Here is a 16,465-nt window from a genome sequence, read left to right as displayed (position 1 = left end):
GTTGATGGGTATGTGTATTAGACCCCATGGGTGAGCTGTGTGACCCCCCTGGGGTCCGTGGACCACCAATTGGGTATACCACTGGTATGTAGGATAGACTTGGTAGGTTTACAAGGGACATGGTTCTTAGGTTTTGATGTCTTAGTCCCGATTTAACCTGTTTGATGGTTATATTGTCAATTAGTAGTTTGTATATGTGCTTTGTGGTAATTAAGCATGATTTTAGTTTAGTAATGTGATGGTAGCTCCTGTGGCCTCTTATGGGAGAAAATGTACAAACTCACACATTCACTTACACAAATATGAGTTCCATTCAATTCAGCATGTCTTATTTCTACTTCTTATAGTAGCAGATGTTGCTGGAAGTGCAGTCGCCGCTTCTTCCTTTTACTGATGCAGAAGAAGAATTTGTTGGTGGAACATTTTCTTCAAGCTGTCTTAAGCTTCTGAAAACATTTCACAGTTTGAAATATTTTGGTTGTAGTTACTGTAGGAAGTGTGAGATACATAATTGCATAACCGTTTTACAAATAGACAGGACCTTTTCAATGGCCACACCGGCACTAGCTGTTTATTTCTGGAAATGTTTAAACTTTCTGTAAAGTTGCCTCAGAAATAGCTTATACATACCTATATGAAAAAGTACACAATTCAATGCAGTTGTAAAAACCCACCTGTGGTATAAAATAGCAGAACCAGCAAATGAAAGTAGAAAAGACAGCTGAAGTACTACATAAAGCTCAGGAGAATAAGATGGATTTCACTTGGCATGTGAAATATAACAAAATTGGCACCAGTCAAACATGTCTCTGCCATTCCAAAATTTGGGTGCCACCACAGAAAAGGTTGTCTTCAGTAGCCATCCCCCTACTTCAGAATGGCAGGCACTTGGAAGACGACAAAATTGATGGTAGGTTCATGTGAGACAATTTGGTGTTTCAGATGCTTTAGACGAAGGCAGTTTAGGGCTATGAAACTGTCTCGCTAGAGACTCACCAGGCAAGCTCCATGTTGATTTTTCAAAGGCAAGTAAGGACATATTTTTAAGGAATGCTTTTAGGGAATGATTCTGGCCATTTGGTTGTCTTTTAAACTGTGCATAAGAACACAAGAAGAGTCTGCCGGGTCAGGCCAATGGCCCGTCTAGCCCAGCATCCTGTTTTCATAGTGGCAACTAGGCCACTTATAGAAAGCATGAAAGAAGGATCTGAGCACAACAGCATTCTCTGCACTTGTGACTGGCAACTGGCAGTAGTCAGGGTCATGCCACCTCTGACAGCAGAGACATAGCTATCAATGTTTTCCCTTTTTTAAGGGAAATTCCCTTATTCCAAATAGGATTCCTCACAAGAAAAGGGAAAAGTTGACAGCTATGAGCAGAGATGGAGCATGGCTATAGGGGTTAGTAGGTAATGATAGCCTTAACTTCCAGGAATTGGTCTAATAGTTAAAAACCATTCAAGCTGGTGATCATTACTACTTCTTATGAGAGCAAATAGCTGTGGAGAGATATTCTGAAATTGTAATTATGGATTGGATGCTGTGTTGCTTGTTGGGGGCTGCCTAATCACAGCACAGGATATAAACTGCACTCTCTCTCTCTCTGAAATAAAATGAAATAAAGTAAAATATGGAAGCCAGTAACTTGACTTAAATCATTGACCAAAACACAGCCACTTCAGTGAGCCCAGTAAAGTTTCAGACTAAAGTTTTTCTAACAGCATCTTCTGTGCTGCATGGCAAATTGAATTGGGAGAAGTTTCAAAAATGTATACAACATGGTTCAGGGAATTGCTGGTTAAATGGGGGAGAAAACTTAAAAATAAAAAAACAACAGGTGTATTGAAATTGCTGAGTATTCCAAAGGTAAGTCTTTGGATCCCAGCCCATGTTTCCACTTAAAAATAAATAAATGAATGGACAAAATATATAATAAAGGAAGTTCCAATTTTACTAGACGGCAGAACCATTAAAGCTTTCCAATTTAGTTTATAACAAAATTCACTTTATGCTAGACTTCATGCTATTTTATATTATTTTTGCTAGAAAACGGAACACACTTCTCCATCCCCATACTTCATAATCTTACACTATTAACTTCACTAGAGTGAGTAATCCTGTTTAAGTCAATAGGGCTATTCACGGTAATAACACTAAAAACCTATGTTCTTGTTTATTAGTTCAGTGTCTATAGAAGGGAGATGTATGTTGTGTGTGCGTCTAGTGTTTCAACTAACATTACTTTTATTCAGAAATGCCTATGTATCCCTTGTTTAAAAATGTGCTTGTTTACTAGATAATTAAGTTCTTACTCATGATTTGTCATTTTAAGATAGAACATTGAATTCCATTTTTAAATCTCCAAAAGTAGGGTTTTAAAATTTTGTTTATTGAAATAAGGTCTACTTAAAATATGTTGAATACCTACAACAGTAAAAAGAAACCCAAATAGGAAACTGGAACCTGAGAAACAGAACATACCACTGGTTGGTATAGCTATTAGGTTCAATGTATTTGATACTGGCAATTTCCTGCACCTTGATTCTTTAAGGGAAATCTGTTAGCTGGGCTCAGCTGTGTTAGCTCATTATAAAATTATATTGGTTGGATCCTGGCTTTCCCTGCACTGGTGGTAGAATCTCCTAGGTGTTCTGCTAAGGACACTTCCGCTGGAAAAAGGGGAAGGCGATTTTTGCCAATTGTCCTTTCACCCGTAGGACTCAGTCCCTCCCATACTGTTGCCAGAGGCCTGCTAATCCCCTGGAGCGAATTTCCAGGTGGAAGGAAGAATTGACAAAAATTGTATCCTCTCCCATTCCACAAGTGGGATTTCTTCTAGATTCAAAGCCTTCCATGAATGGCAGCCACCCTTCTGTTTGCAAAAGGCAAAGTCTAGATCCAAGCTATTGAAACAGCATTATTAAATTTATGATCGGTTTCCATATCACTTTTCATAAATACTGTGTTTAATTATGAGGAGTTTTAAAGGACTTGAGACCTGTTAGAGTGCATTTAACATGTCTGTTATTCTAAAAACTCTATTTTCCCCTCCACATTTTCAATGCAGGGATGTTTTTTCAGGCCTATTTCTTAGCCTATTGTGCTGCAGACTGTTCACAAAATTGTTCTTTATCAAGATCTAGCAGTGCATTATTTGTGAGCTTGGCCGCTTAACCGGGAAGGGTTTGCTTTAGGTCTCTTCAATTCATTTAATATATTTTTTTTGTACGCTTCTAAATATATAATTGTATGGGTGTTGTTGCACATTTACAATGTGTAAAATAAAAAGCCAACCTTTAGAAGAATGCATCCTACTAGACAAAGAGAAGATAAGAGCATTGCATTTTTCCTATTTTATATAAATCCTTGTCTCTAACAATACAGGCTTCAGGAACCTAAGCCCATCCTTTCCTGCGGCACTTTGGAGTGAATTGTCTAAATATGTGTATCAGTTAAGCTGAACAAATATTGCTTAGTACAGTGATCCCAAGTGGTATTTAGTATTCCAGTGATATTTTGAGTACATATAAGGCTAAATTATAAATGTTGACTTTATTACTTGGAAAATTGGCTTCATTCAGGTGAATTATAATTAATAGATTTTTGGCGTAGACAGTCCTTAAGGGGTATGCTGACTTTATCTTATTCCCCCCCTTTAAAAAAGCAAGAAATTGGTTTCGTGACTATATAACTTTCCTTGGACCCTCTGATTTGTTAGGAAACTGTCTGCCAGGGCACACTTGCTGTTTCAGAGTTATCCACAGGAAAACAAATTGTGTGTCAATAGGTGTTTGTGGAGTAGGCAGTTGATGAGCAGTTTCCTTCTGCAGTTTCTGAGAGGCACTGAAAGTAGCCCTACTCATTCATACCTGACTTCAAGTACTCAAGTTCTTTCCCTTCCATTTTACCCTCATCACAACCCCATGAGGCAGGTTAGGCTGAGAGGTAATGAGTAGTCGAAGGTCACAAAATGAGCTTCATGGCTAAATAGAATAAAAGCCAGTATCTTCTGAAAAGAGGCTATGGGAGGTCCCATTTAAGGAAAGGGCAAAGAGCAGCAGTTATGCTGTTTCCCCTGAGAACCAAAACAGAATGAGGATTTTGCAAGTGAATGTGTCCCTGTAGATCCAAAGCAAGTCCACTTTGAAAGCTGAAATAGCTAAGAAATTGAAGAGCAATAATGACCCCAAAGATTCATGTTGTGTTTCCATATTTAAAATTCAAAATGATATGGCCAGATGCCCTTGATTACACTATGGGTGATAGACAGTACAGTGTTCTCCTCAGCGTAGATCTTATGAAATCAGTGGACTTCAAACACTTTCATCCATTGATTTCAGTGGCTCTCTTCTGTGACTTAATTGGATATCACCCTCTATTTTCCATAAAACCACTTGACATCTTCCTCCTTTAGTCCCACGGATAAGTACATGGATGGACTATCATAGGTTAAAAGATAACAGTCTTGGGAAATATCCAGTGCTTTCACAAAATGTTTAGGGGTATTCGTCCCCCCAGAAGAAAAGCACTGGAAATATCTATATCTGATTGCAGAAGGTCATGAGGAATTTCGTTAAAGGTTTAATAGTCTGGGTTTGGGTGCAAGAGCATAATAACAGCCATTTTTCCCCCTTTGTTCAAATAGGTGCAAGAGGCTTACCCTGCAACCATTGGCTTACCTTTGGCGTCAGAACCAGGAAACTTTGCTCAAAGAAATGATCTCCTCGAACCTTCAAGCTATAATCATAAAAGTAGCAGCTTTTGGTAAGAATCTGAACTAGAATAGTTACTAAGGTGAAGCATGTTTGATGTTTTATTTTACTTCTATGTGTTGGAAGCCACTCAGAGTGGCTGGAGCAACCCAGGCAGATGGGCGGGGTATAAATATTATTATTATCATTATTATTATTATTATTATTATTATTATTATTATTATTATTATTAGCACTAGTTGGTTTTACTAAAATAGAAATAGAGAGAGAAAACATGCATACAGTAGATAGCTATGGAGACACCAGAATCTGTTTTGTGAATAAGATGTAGCTGGTAAAATAAAACTGTAGCAAGCAGAGGTGAAGCATGGAACAGAAATATGAAGAACTTCAGTTCCATGACTATATATTTAAACAATTAATTGAACTTCTCTGTGATAAATATTTTTCACACTAGACAGTGAAAAAGCGAGAAGCTATTTTCATAGCCATCATTATTAAGTGAGTGTGTTTTTCAATAAAGGTTCATACATAATGCAACAGTTTACAGTTCGCTCATATGAGTGATACAAATGGATGGCTTGACATTGGACCATTATCTCTATAAAGTAGAATCGACTTTGATGAAAGGGTTTAAGTAAAAACTTTACTAACAGCAATCAATATATAACTTTGCAACTAATTAGTGAGAGGCTGATGGCTCACACCTGCTTTTGTTGTAGATGCCTCTCTTCCTCCTGATTCAATGCTACCCTCTCCAATTCTACCTATCTCCTATCAGATTGTTCAAATGGCTATTTTCCCATTCTTCCTTAAGGAGCAGGCAAGGGGAACCCAGTCAAAGGTTGTTGGTTTTTCTTTTTATGCAGTTGCACTTTTGGCTCTGCTAGTACTTGGGTTCAGGGCATTTGTTTTTGCTCACGGCAAATTGAAAATTTGAATGTAAGTCTAAAACATATTTTGAACCTGGTACTCTGCAGATAGACAGCATCTTAAAAAGCAGAGACATTACCTTGCCAACAAAGGTCCGTATAGTTAAAGCTATGGTTTTCCCAGTAGTGATGTATGGAAGTGAGAGCTGGACCATAAAGAAGGCTGATCGCCAAAGAATTGATTCTTTTGAATTATGGTGCTGGAGGAGACTTTTGAGAGTCCCATGGACTGCAAGAAGATCAAACCTTTCCATTCTTAAGGAAATCAGGCCTGAATGCTCACTGGAAGGACAGATCCTGAAGCTGAGGCTGCAATCCTTTGGCCACCTCATGAGAAGAGAAGACTCCCTGGAAAAGACCCTGATGTTGGGAAAGATGGAGGGCACAAGGAGAAGGGGACGACAGAGGACGAGATGGTTGGATAGTGTTCTCAAAGCTACCAGCATGAGTTTGACCAAACTGCGGGAGGCAGTGGAAGACAGTGCCTGGCGTGCTCTGGTCCATGGGGTCACGAAGAGTCGGACACGACTAAATGACTAAACAACAACAACAACAACAACAACAACAACAAACTCTGCAGATGTTTTGGACGGCAAGTGCTGTGGCCGTGTTGTTTGGGACTGATGGGAATTGTTGTCCCAAGTATAATCTGGAGGGCACTGGGCTGGAAAAGGCTGGGCTAAAATAATTACAGTAGCATATAAAAAAAGGTCACTGAACATGTGTCTGCATACAGGGAAGTGTGCGTCTGAAGGTGTTTAGGAAAGTGCAGTTTCACTATCGCATTCCGAATCAATACACTGTTTTACTTTCATTGGACGAATTGTAATTTTAACATTGAGCTCACCTATTATGGAAGATGGTTTTGACCGGTCACAAAGATCTGTCTAAGCACTGTATTGAAGCTGCATTTATTGAATGGCATGTGGGTTCTCTAACCACACAAACTGATGAGAAAAATATTAATAGGCCAATGCATCATTTTGAAATTACAGCCCTCTGAGCAATCTTTCACATAAAAGTATTAGATGAGGGTTTAGGTATAAAATTTGAGAGAAGGACCTTTTCCCTTTGGGGGTCAGTAGAGGTTTGTGGCCCATTAGACCAAGGAATGACCAGTATAATAGGAAAGAATATGTTCTACATGGGTGGATAAAAATATATTTCTGATAAATTGTGTTGTAGAATCTTGGCATGAATCAAGCCTCATCGTCGTCATCTGTGAGCTGAGCTGTTTCTGTTTAAGTGCTTGCTTTTTCCTCCTTTTTGAAAGCAAGAGTTCATGTCTTAAGGGTAACATTGGTAAGAGTTAACAGAAAAACTTCATCCTTGCTGTTATATATAAAATATATTAGGTTGGAACTTGAGTATCTATTAGAAGAAGTAATAAAATGTTAATTCTTCTTCAGCTGTGATGCTTTGCCAGAATCATTTTATTTTTACAGCACTTCTGGTGTGAACAGTAAAACTAGACCATCATAGGTTCATTCTGTGCTTTCTTAACATTTATACAAAGGAAGAGAAATAACGGATTCTAAAAAAATCTGCCTTTGGTCACAAATTGCGGATTCTTTTCGTTTGCTGGATTTGGTAACACACACACACCCTCCCTGTTCTTCCAGTATGAGTCTTCCCTTTAATTAGGGAGTAAGACTGCAATCCTAACCAGGTCTACTCAAAAGTAAATGGGTTAGGACTGTAGCCTTAATCTCAGGAGAGATATTGTTTTAATGTATACTCTTGAAGCAGAACCATTGCAAAGCTTTGTGTATACCTATGAAGCATAACTAATATAGTTGCTGTCATTCAGATTATGCTTCGTGATGATCAGGTGAGTTTTTATTTTTGTGTTGTAAGATCCTCTTCAAAGATACTGTAATTCAATTGAATTTGTTTGGCAGCCAAGTTATGTTTCAATATATAAATCAAACCTTCTTTAAATAAATAAATAAATAAAACACCAAACCTTAGAAAGGGGTAATTCTTGAGCGATACAGGAAATGACCGTAGGGGTGACATTGCTGGTGACCTGTGTCATCCCTTAAGCAAGATAAACTTGTCTTTGTAACTCAGCAGCTTAGAACAAGTTGGAATAGGCTTGCTGGTACACAAAGAGCCCTTTGTGGTGTTCTCCTTTAAAGCACAAATACCATAAATAGTTGTAGATAGTAATTAGAAAACGGCTGCCCTTTTTTCTTTCTTTTTTTCCTTTGGCTACAGGTAGAAAGATCTTATCGGACTAAATTTCTCACCTGCCTAGGGCAGGCATAATTAGATGTAAGCAAATTTAATGGCGCTTGTATGCTCTGAGGCCATTCTGCAGTGCCTTAATAATTGTGTGCTTTATTAAAGTAGGTTTAAGGTATGGCGGCTGTTTAACGTATCAAGTGGCACAGAAGTTAAGGTATGGGTTACCACTTTACCTTTTAGATGAATAATCAAAGCTGCTTTTAAGCTAAATTGCAGTAAATGTATTTGGAATAACACCTTTAAAAGTCTGAGGGGGTAATGCATTAGATGGCACATTGCGCAGATGTGAAAGGAATAAGCAAATATGCAACTTGAGCGTGACATTCATCAACACTGGCATGCTCATACAACCTCCCATAGCTCTGGTATCCATTAGTTTAATAGACACTAGTGGGAAGGTGTAAGACTGTAGACAACACATAATTATACAGGTAAATGCACATTAATTTTAGAACACTTTTCTCAATCCACATTTACAAATTAATATTTGGCGGTTAGGCGTTTTACTTTTCAGGAGGTTAGTGTGCTTCCTCCAGGCTTTTCCTAGTCAGAAATCCAGTGGAACTTCTTTCTCCTCCTTCACAACAAGCAAACCAATTTCATATTAGCACTGCTGTGAATGGCCATTTTCTGCTGTTGGTTTGCGAGTGTTACTGCCAGTGAAGCACAGAAGCGGACACGGAGCAATGGATCCAAACTACAAGAAAGAAGATTCCACCTAAACATTAGGAAGAACTTCCTGACAGTAAGAGCTGTTTGACAGTGGAATTTGCTGCCAAGGAGTGTGGTGGAGTCTCCTTCTTTGGAGGTCTTTAAGCAGAGGCTTGACAACCATATGTCAGGAGTGCTCTGATGGTGTTTCCTGCTTGGCAGGGGGTTGGACTCGATGGCCCTTGTGGTCTCTTCCAGCTCTATGATTCTATGATTCTATGAATGAGCTTATACTAGTGGGTCTTGACTGCCTCCTGTACAAAAATAAATAAAATAAATGATTGTGATAGTATTTATTATTGTCACTGCTTTCAGGTGTCCACACGTATAATCTATGTGTAGCTAGCATGGTGCCTACCATATTGGCCGTGTTGACTACATCTGATGGGAGCTGGGAGTCCAGCAACCTCTGGGAGACACTACGTTAGCTTACCCCTGCCTTACAACACCCTGTAAAGTAAGTCAATATTATTCACACCCATACTGCAGGTCGAGTGACAGAAGCGCATAGAGGGACAGAGGGTTTGTGACAGAGGCAAGATTCAAGCCAACATGCAGGCCAGTCTCTTAGTCCCTACACCATACCAGCGGCTCTCTACTGAATTCCAATAATTATTTGTTTCTTGAGATTTGGTCAGGGTGCTGAGAGATGGGGTAGCTCCTGAGCACAGAGGCAAGAAAAAGTCAAAAGCAAGAAGAGAAATCAGGTGGAGCAGGAGGCAGCAACAAGGTACAGCTAACCAAGCGGAGAACGCAGGATTTATAATTTAAGAGTTGTCTGAAGTGAGCAGTAGGCAACTTAAACCTGCCAGGAGCAAGACCTCAATGCCTTTCATATCTACTGTGTCAGGGAGATTGTGGGCATCACAAGGCAGGACGGAGTTTCAAACCAATATGTGTTCTTCCAAGCCCATATTCCCAGGACGTTTGGACTTCTGTCTCAGCAACGTCTACGCTGGCTTGGTCTTGACCCCAGAATGGAAGATGGCAGGACCTCCAAGGACGTGCTTTATGGGGAGCTGGCTTCAGGCGCCGGGCCTGTTTGCAGACCAACTCCGTGTTACAAAGATGGCTGCAAATGTGAAATGAAGGCTGGCAACTTCAACCCTGCCCTGTGGAAATCCCTTGCAGACAACCGCAGTGCCTGGAGACAGGCAGTCAGATCATGTGTCCATAGGAGGAATGATCACTGGGAGGAGCACAGAGAGAAGAAACGCTCTGGTGCATATGGAGCAGCACAACCAGATGCCTTCATCTGCCCCACCTGCAACAAAATATGTCTCTCCCATATTGGGTGGTTGTAACTCTCCAGCGATTTGACTTCACCCCCAAAGGTGCGCTCCTCCATTGTCTCTCGAGACAGACAGAGGCCCACATCAGTAGCTTGCTGCTCAGGCCAAATGTGAAATCTGTGCCCTGGAACCTGCCTCTGCCTGTACATATCAGCAAGATCCAGTCAACCTATTGGGATTTAGGATTATCATGTGCCCTAGAAATAGAACAGAGGCATTCTCAAGCTGGCAGCAAAGAAAAGGGTACTGGTTTTGGAGTAGAAGTTTCTTGCTTCAAGCCCGGACAATCCTGATAGCCAGTAATGCAAATGTAAATATACCACAGTGGCCTCCTAACACTAGTAGGTAATTGCTGAAGCATATTGTTTAAGCAGATTCATCTCCAGCCCTACTTGTTACATCTTTTGGAATTGGCTCACATAGTTGTAAGAATGTGAACTATTATGGGTCTTTCTGTCTAAAGTGCATATATATATAAAATAAAGCCATGCTCACTTTATAGGTGAAAAAAGGTAGTTTTTAAAAGGGCAGTTTTATCATATGGACACCTTTAGCACTAGCTTCTGTAATAGCACCATGGTAGTTCAGTGTCACTGCTGCGAAGAATAGATTTCGATAACTGTTTTAACATTGCACTTTGGTGGAACGATGCTGGATAACTGCTTTCTAAATGGATTACATCTATACCTTAATCCTTTATTGTGCTACGCCTTACCTAGGGTCTGTTGGGTGCTCAGTATATTCTAAGAATGCATGACACATCAGCCTGAACTGGAGCTCATCACTGGTATTAACTTCCAGCGCTTCATGGTGGAGAAGGTAAACCTGTGGTCTTCAGCATCGTCATGCTGCCATTGTCCTAATTTCATAAGCCCTCTGCAGACAATGAGTTCTGACCTCTGGCAAAGAGCCATCCGTCCTGGCTGGGCAGAGAGGAAGAGAGAGACAGAGAGAGACAGAGAGAGACTGATACAGAGCAAAGAGGTGGCAAAGATAAAAGGGGGGGGGGGAGGATGACCCTCATCCACTTTTCATCTCAGACCTGGCCCACTGTTAGCACCCCTACTATTATGCAGCCACAAGAAACTGTTGTATTCCCTTATTATATACTTGCTCGTGCTGAAGGTACATAAAACGTGGAAGAAGACAAATTGCACAAGGGGGGGGGAATCCACACCGATAATTCTCTCCTCCATAAATATCCCTTCCCCGATATAATCCAAGTGTATCTCTTACATTTAATTAACCATGAGAGATGACTGTTTTCTTTTTAGCAAATTAAGCATGCTTTTGCATTGCTTGGTCCTGAAGTAGTCATTGCACATTAAAGCTGAAATACCATCTGTTGGCATCTAAAACATTTCATTTCACTCTTTCCCCCTTCTTTTTTTTCACTAATGGGAAATGCTTTATCACAGCTTTTTCAATGGCATATATGAAGCTGGTGACCATAATATATATTTCTCCCTTTATCCTTCCTAATAGTTAACTTTCTTGGAAATAAGAGGAGGCATTTTAATACGTGGCCTTTATACGCAGAAAGGCTCCTATCTTCTATAAAATTAGTTTAAATGATTTGCCTTGCATGCGTATCTGATGGCTTTTAACTCCTAGCTATTATTATATTCTCTTGTTAAAATATCTAGATGCCTGGAAAGGATATCATGTTACTTTTTCTCCCTTTCTCTACCTGCCCTCCCCTTTAAATCCCTTGTTTGCTGCTTAACCAGCACATACTACAGTAATTACACTGGTAGGCAGAGCTTTCACAGTCTGTTCTCGCACAGTGGAATGTAAATGTGCTTGACCTTTTTTGTTCCAGACGTATTTCCTCAATACTGTTGTCACTTCAATTCATTTAGTACCGCAGTTCACAGTATTAACAGTAATAAGAAAGATCTTTGGCAGATGTGTTTGGGGGGAAATTGTACTTTTGAGGCTGACTTTCACCTTTTCCTCTACTTTTTCTCCTGTGTGGCTGTTTATAGCAGAATAAGATAAATATAATCTAGTGGGGTGTCCTTCCCCGCTCTACACACACACACACACACACACACACACACACCCCACCTAGGGAAGAGAAGGAAAAGAGGCATTCACAAAGGAACAAAGAAGTTCTGGTGCAGTCTGTTGCAGTGTCCACATTAGTCCTCCATTCCTTTCTCCAGGATACTCCATTGCATTCACCCTCCAACCTAGTTTTCTGTTTTTACTCCCACAAAACCAGTTTCTGTGGTTACTGAGTGGTCCTCTTTCTCTCTTCTCTCCTGTGTGCCCCAGTGTGCCATCCCCAAATCTTCTCTGGAGTGTTGTGGGAATCCCTGAGGTAGTTTGGGAGATGCACAGGGTGATGAGAGGGAGGGAAAGATCGTCCGTGCTGGCTATCCTGGACCCAGGTGAGATTAGCATCGCCTAGTGCTCAAAGGAAGTGCTCAAAGTTGCTTCACAGTTTTAACAGTTGGTCTTCCCAGAAGTAGCCTCATTTTACAGTTTTGCGAAGCTAAAAAGTAGATCAGGACAGAATCCAGACTGAAGACCAAAGAAATAGTTAACACATGGTGCGAGCGATTAGGCTTTAGGTCTTAGAAGGGCAAGTAACTTTGTAGGGTACAGGAGAGACAGCCTTCAGTTGAGTCCAGTGTACCTTTCTGTTCAAGAGAGGAAGTCATTCTGCTTTCATAATGATTTATCTGGATACAACACTGTATTCGGGGACTTTGCTGTCTTCAGAAGAGATGTCATATTATAAAGACAACAGTTCTACCACGTATAAAAAATACTGGCATAAAATAATACAGCACAATCATAGGCATGTTTACACAGAAGTAACTTCATTGCATTCAGTAGGACTTGCTTCTAGGAAGGGTTGCATGGGATTGCAGCATCAATCTGTAACTTTGCTTGCCTTGTACACAGATCATAAGAAACTTTTATAAAGAGGGCATGTGCCCCAAAATTCTTGTAGGATAACTCTGGACTCTCCTTATTCACTTGTGTAGTCTTTTTGGTGGCATGAAAACAGATGGGATGACATGAGAAAGACATGGTAGTAATTTGCTTTTTACCACTTTCCTTCCTATACGAAGCCTTTGCTTCTGTTACATATGCATATGTTGAAAGAACTTGGGAGTCTATATATGCTTCCTGTGGCTAACCATATTGTACCCTTCTGCTTTGCCATTTGCTCTAGCAAAACCTATTTTTGTAGAAATTCAGGAGAGGGAGATCTGTGATAAACAGATGAGCTTGCACTCTAACTTTACTTCATAAGTTAACTTCATAAAGAACATTAACTCAAGCCTTGTTGATCAGTGCGCCATGGTCTGTGCCTTGAAAGCAGTAATGAGGAAGTGAAGGGCTCAGTCTTCCAAGAATCAGACAACTTTCTTTTTACTCTGTGCCTTGAGGAAGATCAAGCTAACAGTATTTAATAATGTGGCTCTGTCCTAAAGCCATTCAAGGTATGTATGAGTTTGTGAAGTTTTGTTGCAGTATGGTGTTTCAGAGGAGCAAAATAACATTGGCTGAATAAAACTGGAATCAATTATCTGTCTTATGTTTTCTGATGGGCTTTGCTTATATTTAGATTTCCAAAAGTATATGTAGATGTTTACAAGTGTTAGCTATATTTTCTCTAAACAAACATCCATAGTGTAATTGACCTGTTTCCTCCCTTTTCTCACCCCTCCCCTTTTTGCATTAGTGAATTCTGTTCTGTGTAGGTTTTCACCTTTTGGAAATGAAACGAAGCGTGTGATTTAATTTCCAATGCCTCCACCTCCACACTTTAGCTCTAACTGAGTATACAGGAGGGGCCTCTACATGTGGAAAGGGCCACACTGCTACCCTCAGCCCTCACTCAACTGTTGGCCCTGCCCCAACATCCATATCTGCAGGTCTGTGGGAGACATTTCCCCTATGTGCATAGACCTCTGTGGGAGCTGGAAGTCTGGTAGATTAGAGTTGCACGATCTGGATGTGGGCATCTGCAGGGGAAGGACAGAAAAGCTTTGTGGCCGTGAGGGTGGCACCAGTATTACTGCCCCACAGTCCCTTTCTATGTGGGAATAGGGATTGTGTCTAAACTTGTCCTCGCTACGATTCTCACTTCACAATGGTACACATGCATTCAGATCTGCAAATTTGGAGTCGATTGCTGTCCACCATGATTAATTCCCTATGGGGTCATTCAGCAGACTTGCAGAATGCATGGAGTCTTCAGTACGGTGTAGGCCATTTCCTAATTTATCTGTTCCTTGTAAGGACATTTACACACATAGCCCTTCCCCTGCAGTATGATCATACGTTCCTTCTTCCGTCAGAGATTCTTTTTTCCTGAGAAAGAGCCAAATGCAGCATCCATCCTTTCTCCTTTGCATTTAATAACAGTGTTGAAGGGCAACCATCCCACTCAGCTTTGATGTAAATACTTGTCCTTCTAAAATCTAGGTAGTCATCATTAAATGGTCTTATTCTCTTAAATGGCAAGTATTTTCAGCTTGAGTGACTTCAAGTGGCTTCTTTCCTTTTGTATCCTGCAAGGATATTCTCTGCAGTCTGAAACATCACGACTTTTTGATGCCTTCTGTCAGAGTCCCTTTCTGTCATATCAGCTTATCATCCACCCACAGAATTCTCCATGGTGTTTTCACAACCCATCACTAGACACATTTTAAAGGACCTCTGCAGTCTTTCTGCTTTTTCCCCCCTCCACCTACACGAGACCTGAATCTACTCCTACCGCAACTGATTTGTGCCCTCTATAGTTGCCAAATGAACATGGTTCTTCTCTATCTACAGGAGATTCCTATTCAAAGCCATTTCAGAGCTGCCATCTTCATTATGTGCCTTTTTGTGCTGTTTCTTAATAGAGTCAGGATACCTGACCTGCACCAAGTTTGCTTGCTCCAGCTAGGTTACATCTAGGTTTTGGTCAGATCTCTGCAACTGCTACCTAAGACAAAGATATCAAACGGGCAACAACATTTTCTCAAAACTGTTCCAGCTAGATAGTGTATAACATGACAGAATTCTGTTGCAATTGCAGATCATCTCGACATCTTATGGTGATACAACAATTTTATAATTGTTTGAATTTACGAGTGCTGCACAGGTGACTTGAGTTGTGAAACATTTGGTCCCTTCTCTTTTTTAAAAGCTATTTTTATTAAAGCTTGAGAAATAAACAAAGAAATAACAATATACGGAAGTCAACATCAGAGGTCCCTGCTTCTAGTAGGGGTTTCTTTACGACAACCAGGTGACCTGGTTTTCATTTTTCATTTGCTGATTTGACAGGGCCATTCAGAGAACAAATTAATAGCTATTGCCATTGATGGTCTCCGAAGCTTCATTGTCAGATCAAGATGATGTTTTTATTCATTCATTTAATAAAACTTATACACTGCTTAATTGTAAAAAAAAACACACCAAAACCCTCAAAGTGGTCAACAAAAAGATAATACAATAAAATCATGAAAAAATCGCAACTGTACTTTAAACCATACAAAGGTTCAAATACTAAAACAGATTAAAATTACCTGAATTCTGTAGCTTCTGAATGTTTTTAGCAGGTACTGAAAAAAGTACAGTGAAGGTTGATCTCAGTCGGCACAGAGTTCCAAAATTCAGGCACTGCCATTCAAGCACAATTGAGTTCTTTTAAATGTGGAACGGGTATTATGTGGCACCTGTAGCAGTGTCAATTCCACTGATAGAAATGGCTTAATGGACACATGGCATAAGGCGATCTCGTAGGTAAATGGGTCACAGGCTGTTAAGGGCTTTCTTTACCAATAGTAACACCTTGAAGTTGGCTGGGTAGCAAATTGGCAACCAGTGCAGATCTCTGAGCATGGGTGTTATATGCTGACAAGGCCATACTCCTGTCAGCAATTGTGCTTCAACATTCTGCACTAACTGCAGCTTCCGCATCAGACGTGAGGGAAGCCCCACATAGAGCGCGCTTCAGTCTTGAAGTAACCAAGACATGACCTAGTGTGGCAAGGCTTTCCCGGTCCAGGAATGGCCATAGTTGTCAAATACCCAGTTGATACCCAATCAGTTCTCTTCTGATGGGATTGGAGAAAAATGTCCTATGCCAGTAGTCCTTGCCCACACTTTTTAAGATATTAGGCGGATTATTCCATCTCCAACAGGACTGCTGAAAGGCAATGCTCCCTTCTGAGGCGTATCTCTCTGTGTGTTTTATTTGAGTGGAAAAGAGGCCATCAGCGCAAGCATTTCTGTATTTGCCTGATGGCATAATCTCCCCTCACCACCAACCTTGTGCTATTTTGGGAGCAGAGGAGGGGGGAAAGTCCTGTTGCGCCAGTGGAAGTCCTTGCATGGGCTTCCACTTGTGGGACCCGTTAGCTGACTCTGGCCCCATGGATTTAAGTTTCATTAAAGTGTTATGCACGTGACTTGTGTGCATTCTGTTTTTTCAAATTTTTCTCTTACCTAAATGTCTGCCTCTAAAAATGTTTTGAATTTTCTTCAGGTCCTAGAAAGTTACAAAAGTTGTCTTTTGGCATGGCGGTTGGGAAGATACTCTTAAACAATGATG

The 16,465-nt window shown here is 40.5% G+C and overlaps 1 protein-coding gene across 6 annotated transcripts in view; it reads left to right on the top strand.

Annotated features, from left to right (window-relative positions):
- The window catches only part of DPH6 (diphthamine biosynthesis 6), a 233,211-nt gene that overhangs the window by 54,277 nt on the left and 162,469 nt on the right, over positions 1-16,465 (top strand). For all 6 annotated transcript variants that reach the window (XR_014527169.1, XM_083507550.1, XM_083507552.1 and 3 more), the window contains exon 5: positions 4,646-4,764. Coding sequence is in view for 5 of the 6 variants with exons in the window: in XM_083507550.1 (XP_083363676.1) it covers positions 4,646-4,764 (119 nt within the window). In the remaining variant the exon portion in view is untranslated. The remainder of the gene's footprint in view (positions 1-4,645; positions 4,765-16,465) is intronic.

Source organism: Podarcis liolepis (assembly GCF_965112155.1).
Source record: "Podarcis liolepis genome assembly, chromosome: 1".
Taxonomy (NCBI): domain Eukaryota; kingdom Metazoa; phylum Chordata; class Lepidosauria; order Squamata; family Lacertidae; genus Podarcis; species Podarcis liolepis.
This window is presented reverse-complemented; position numbering and strand designations above follow the sequence as displayed.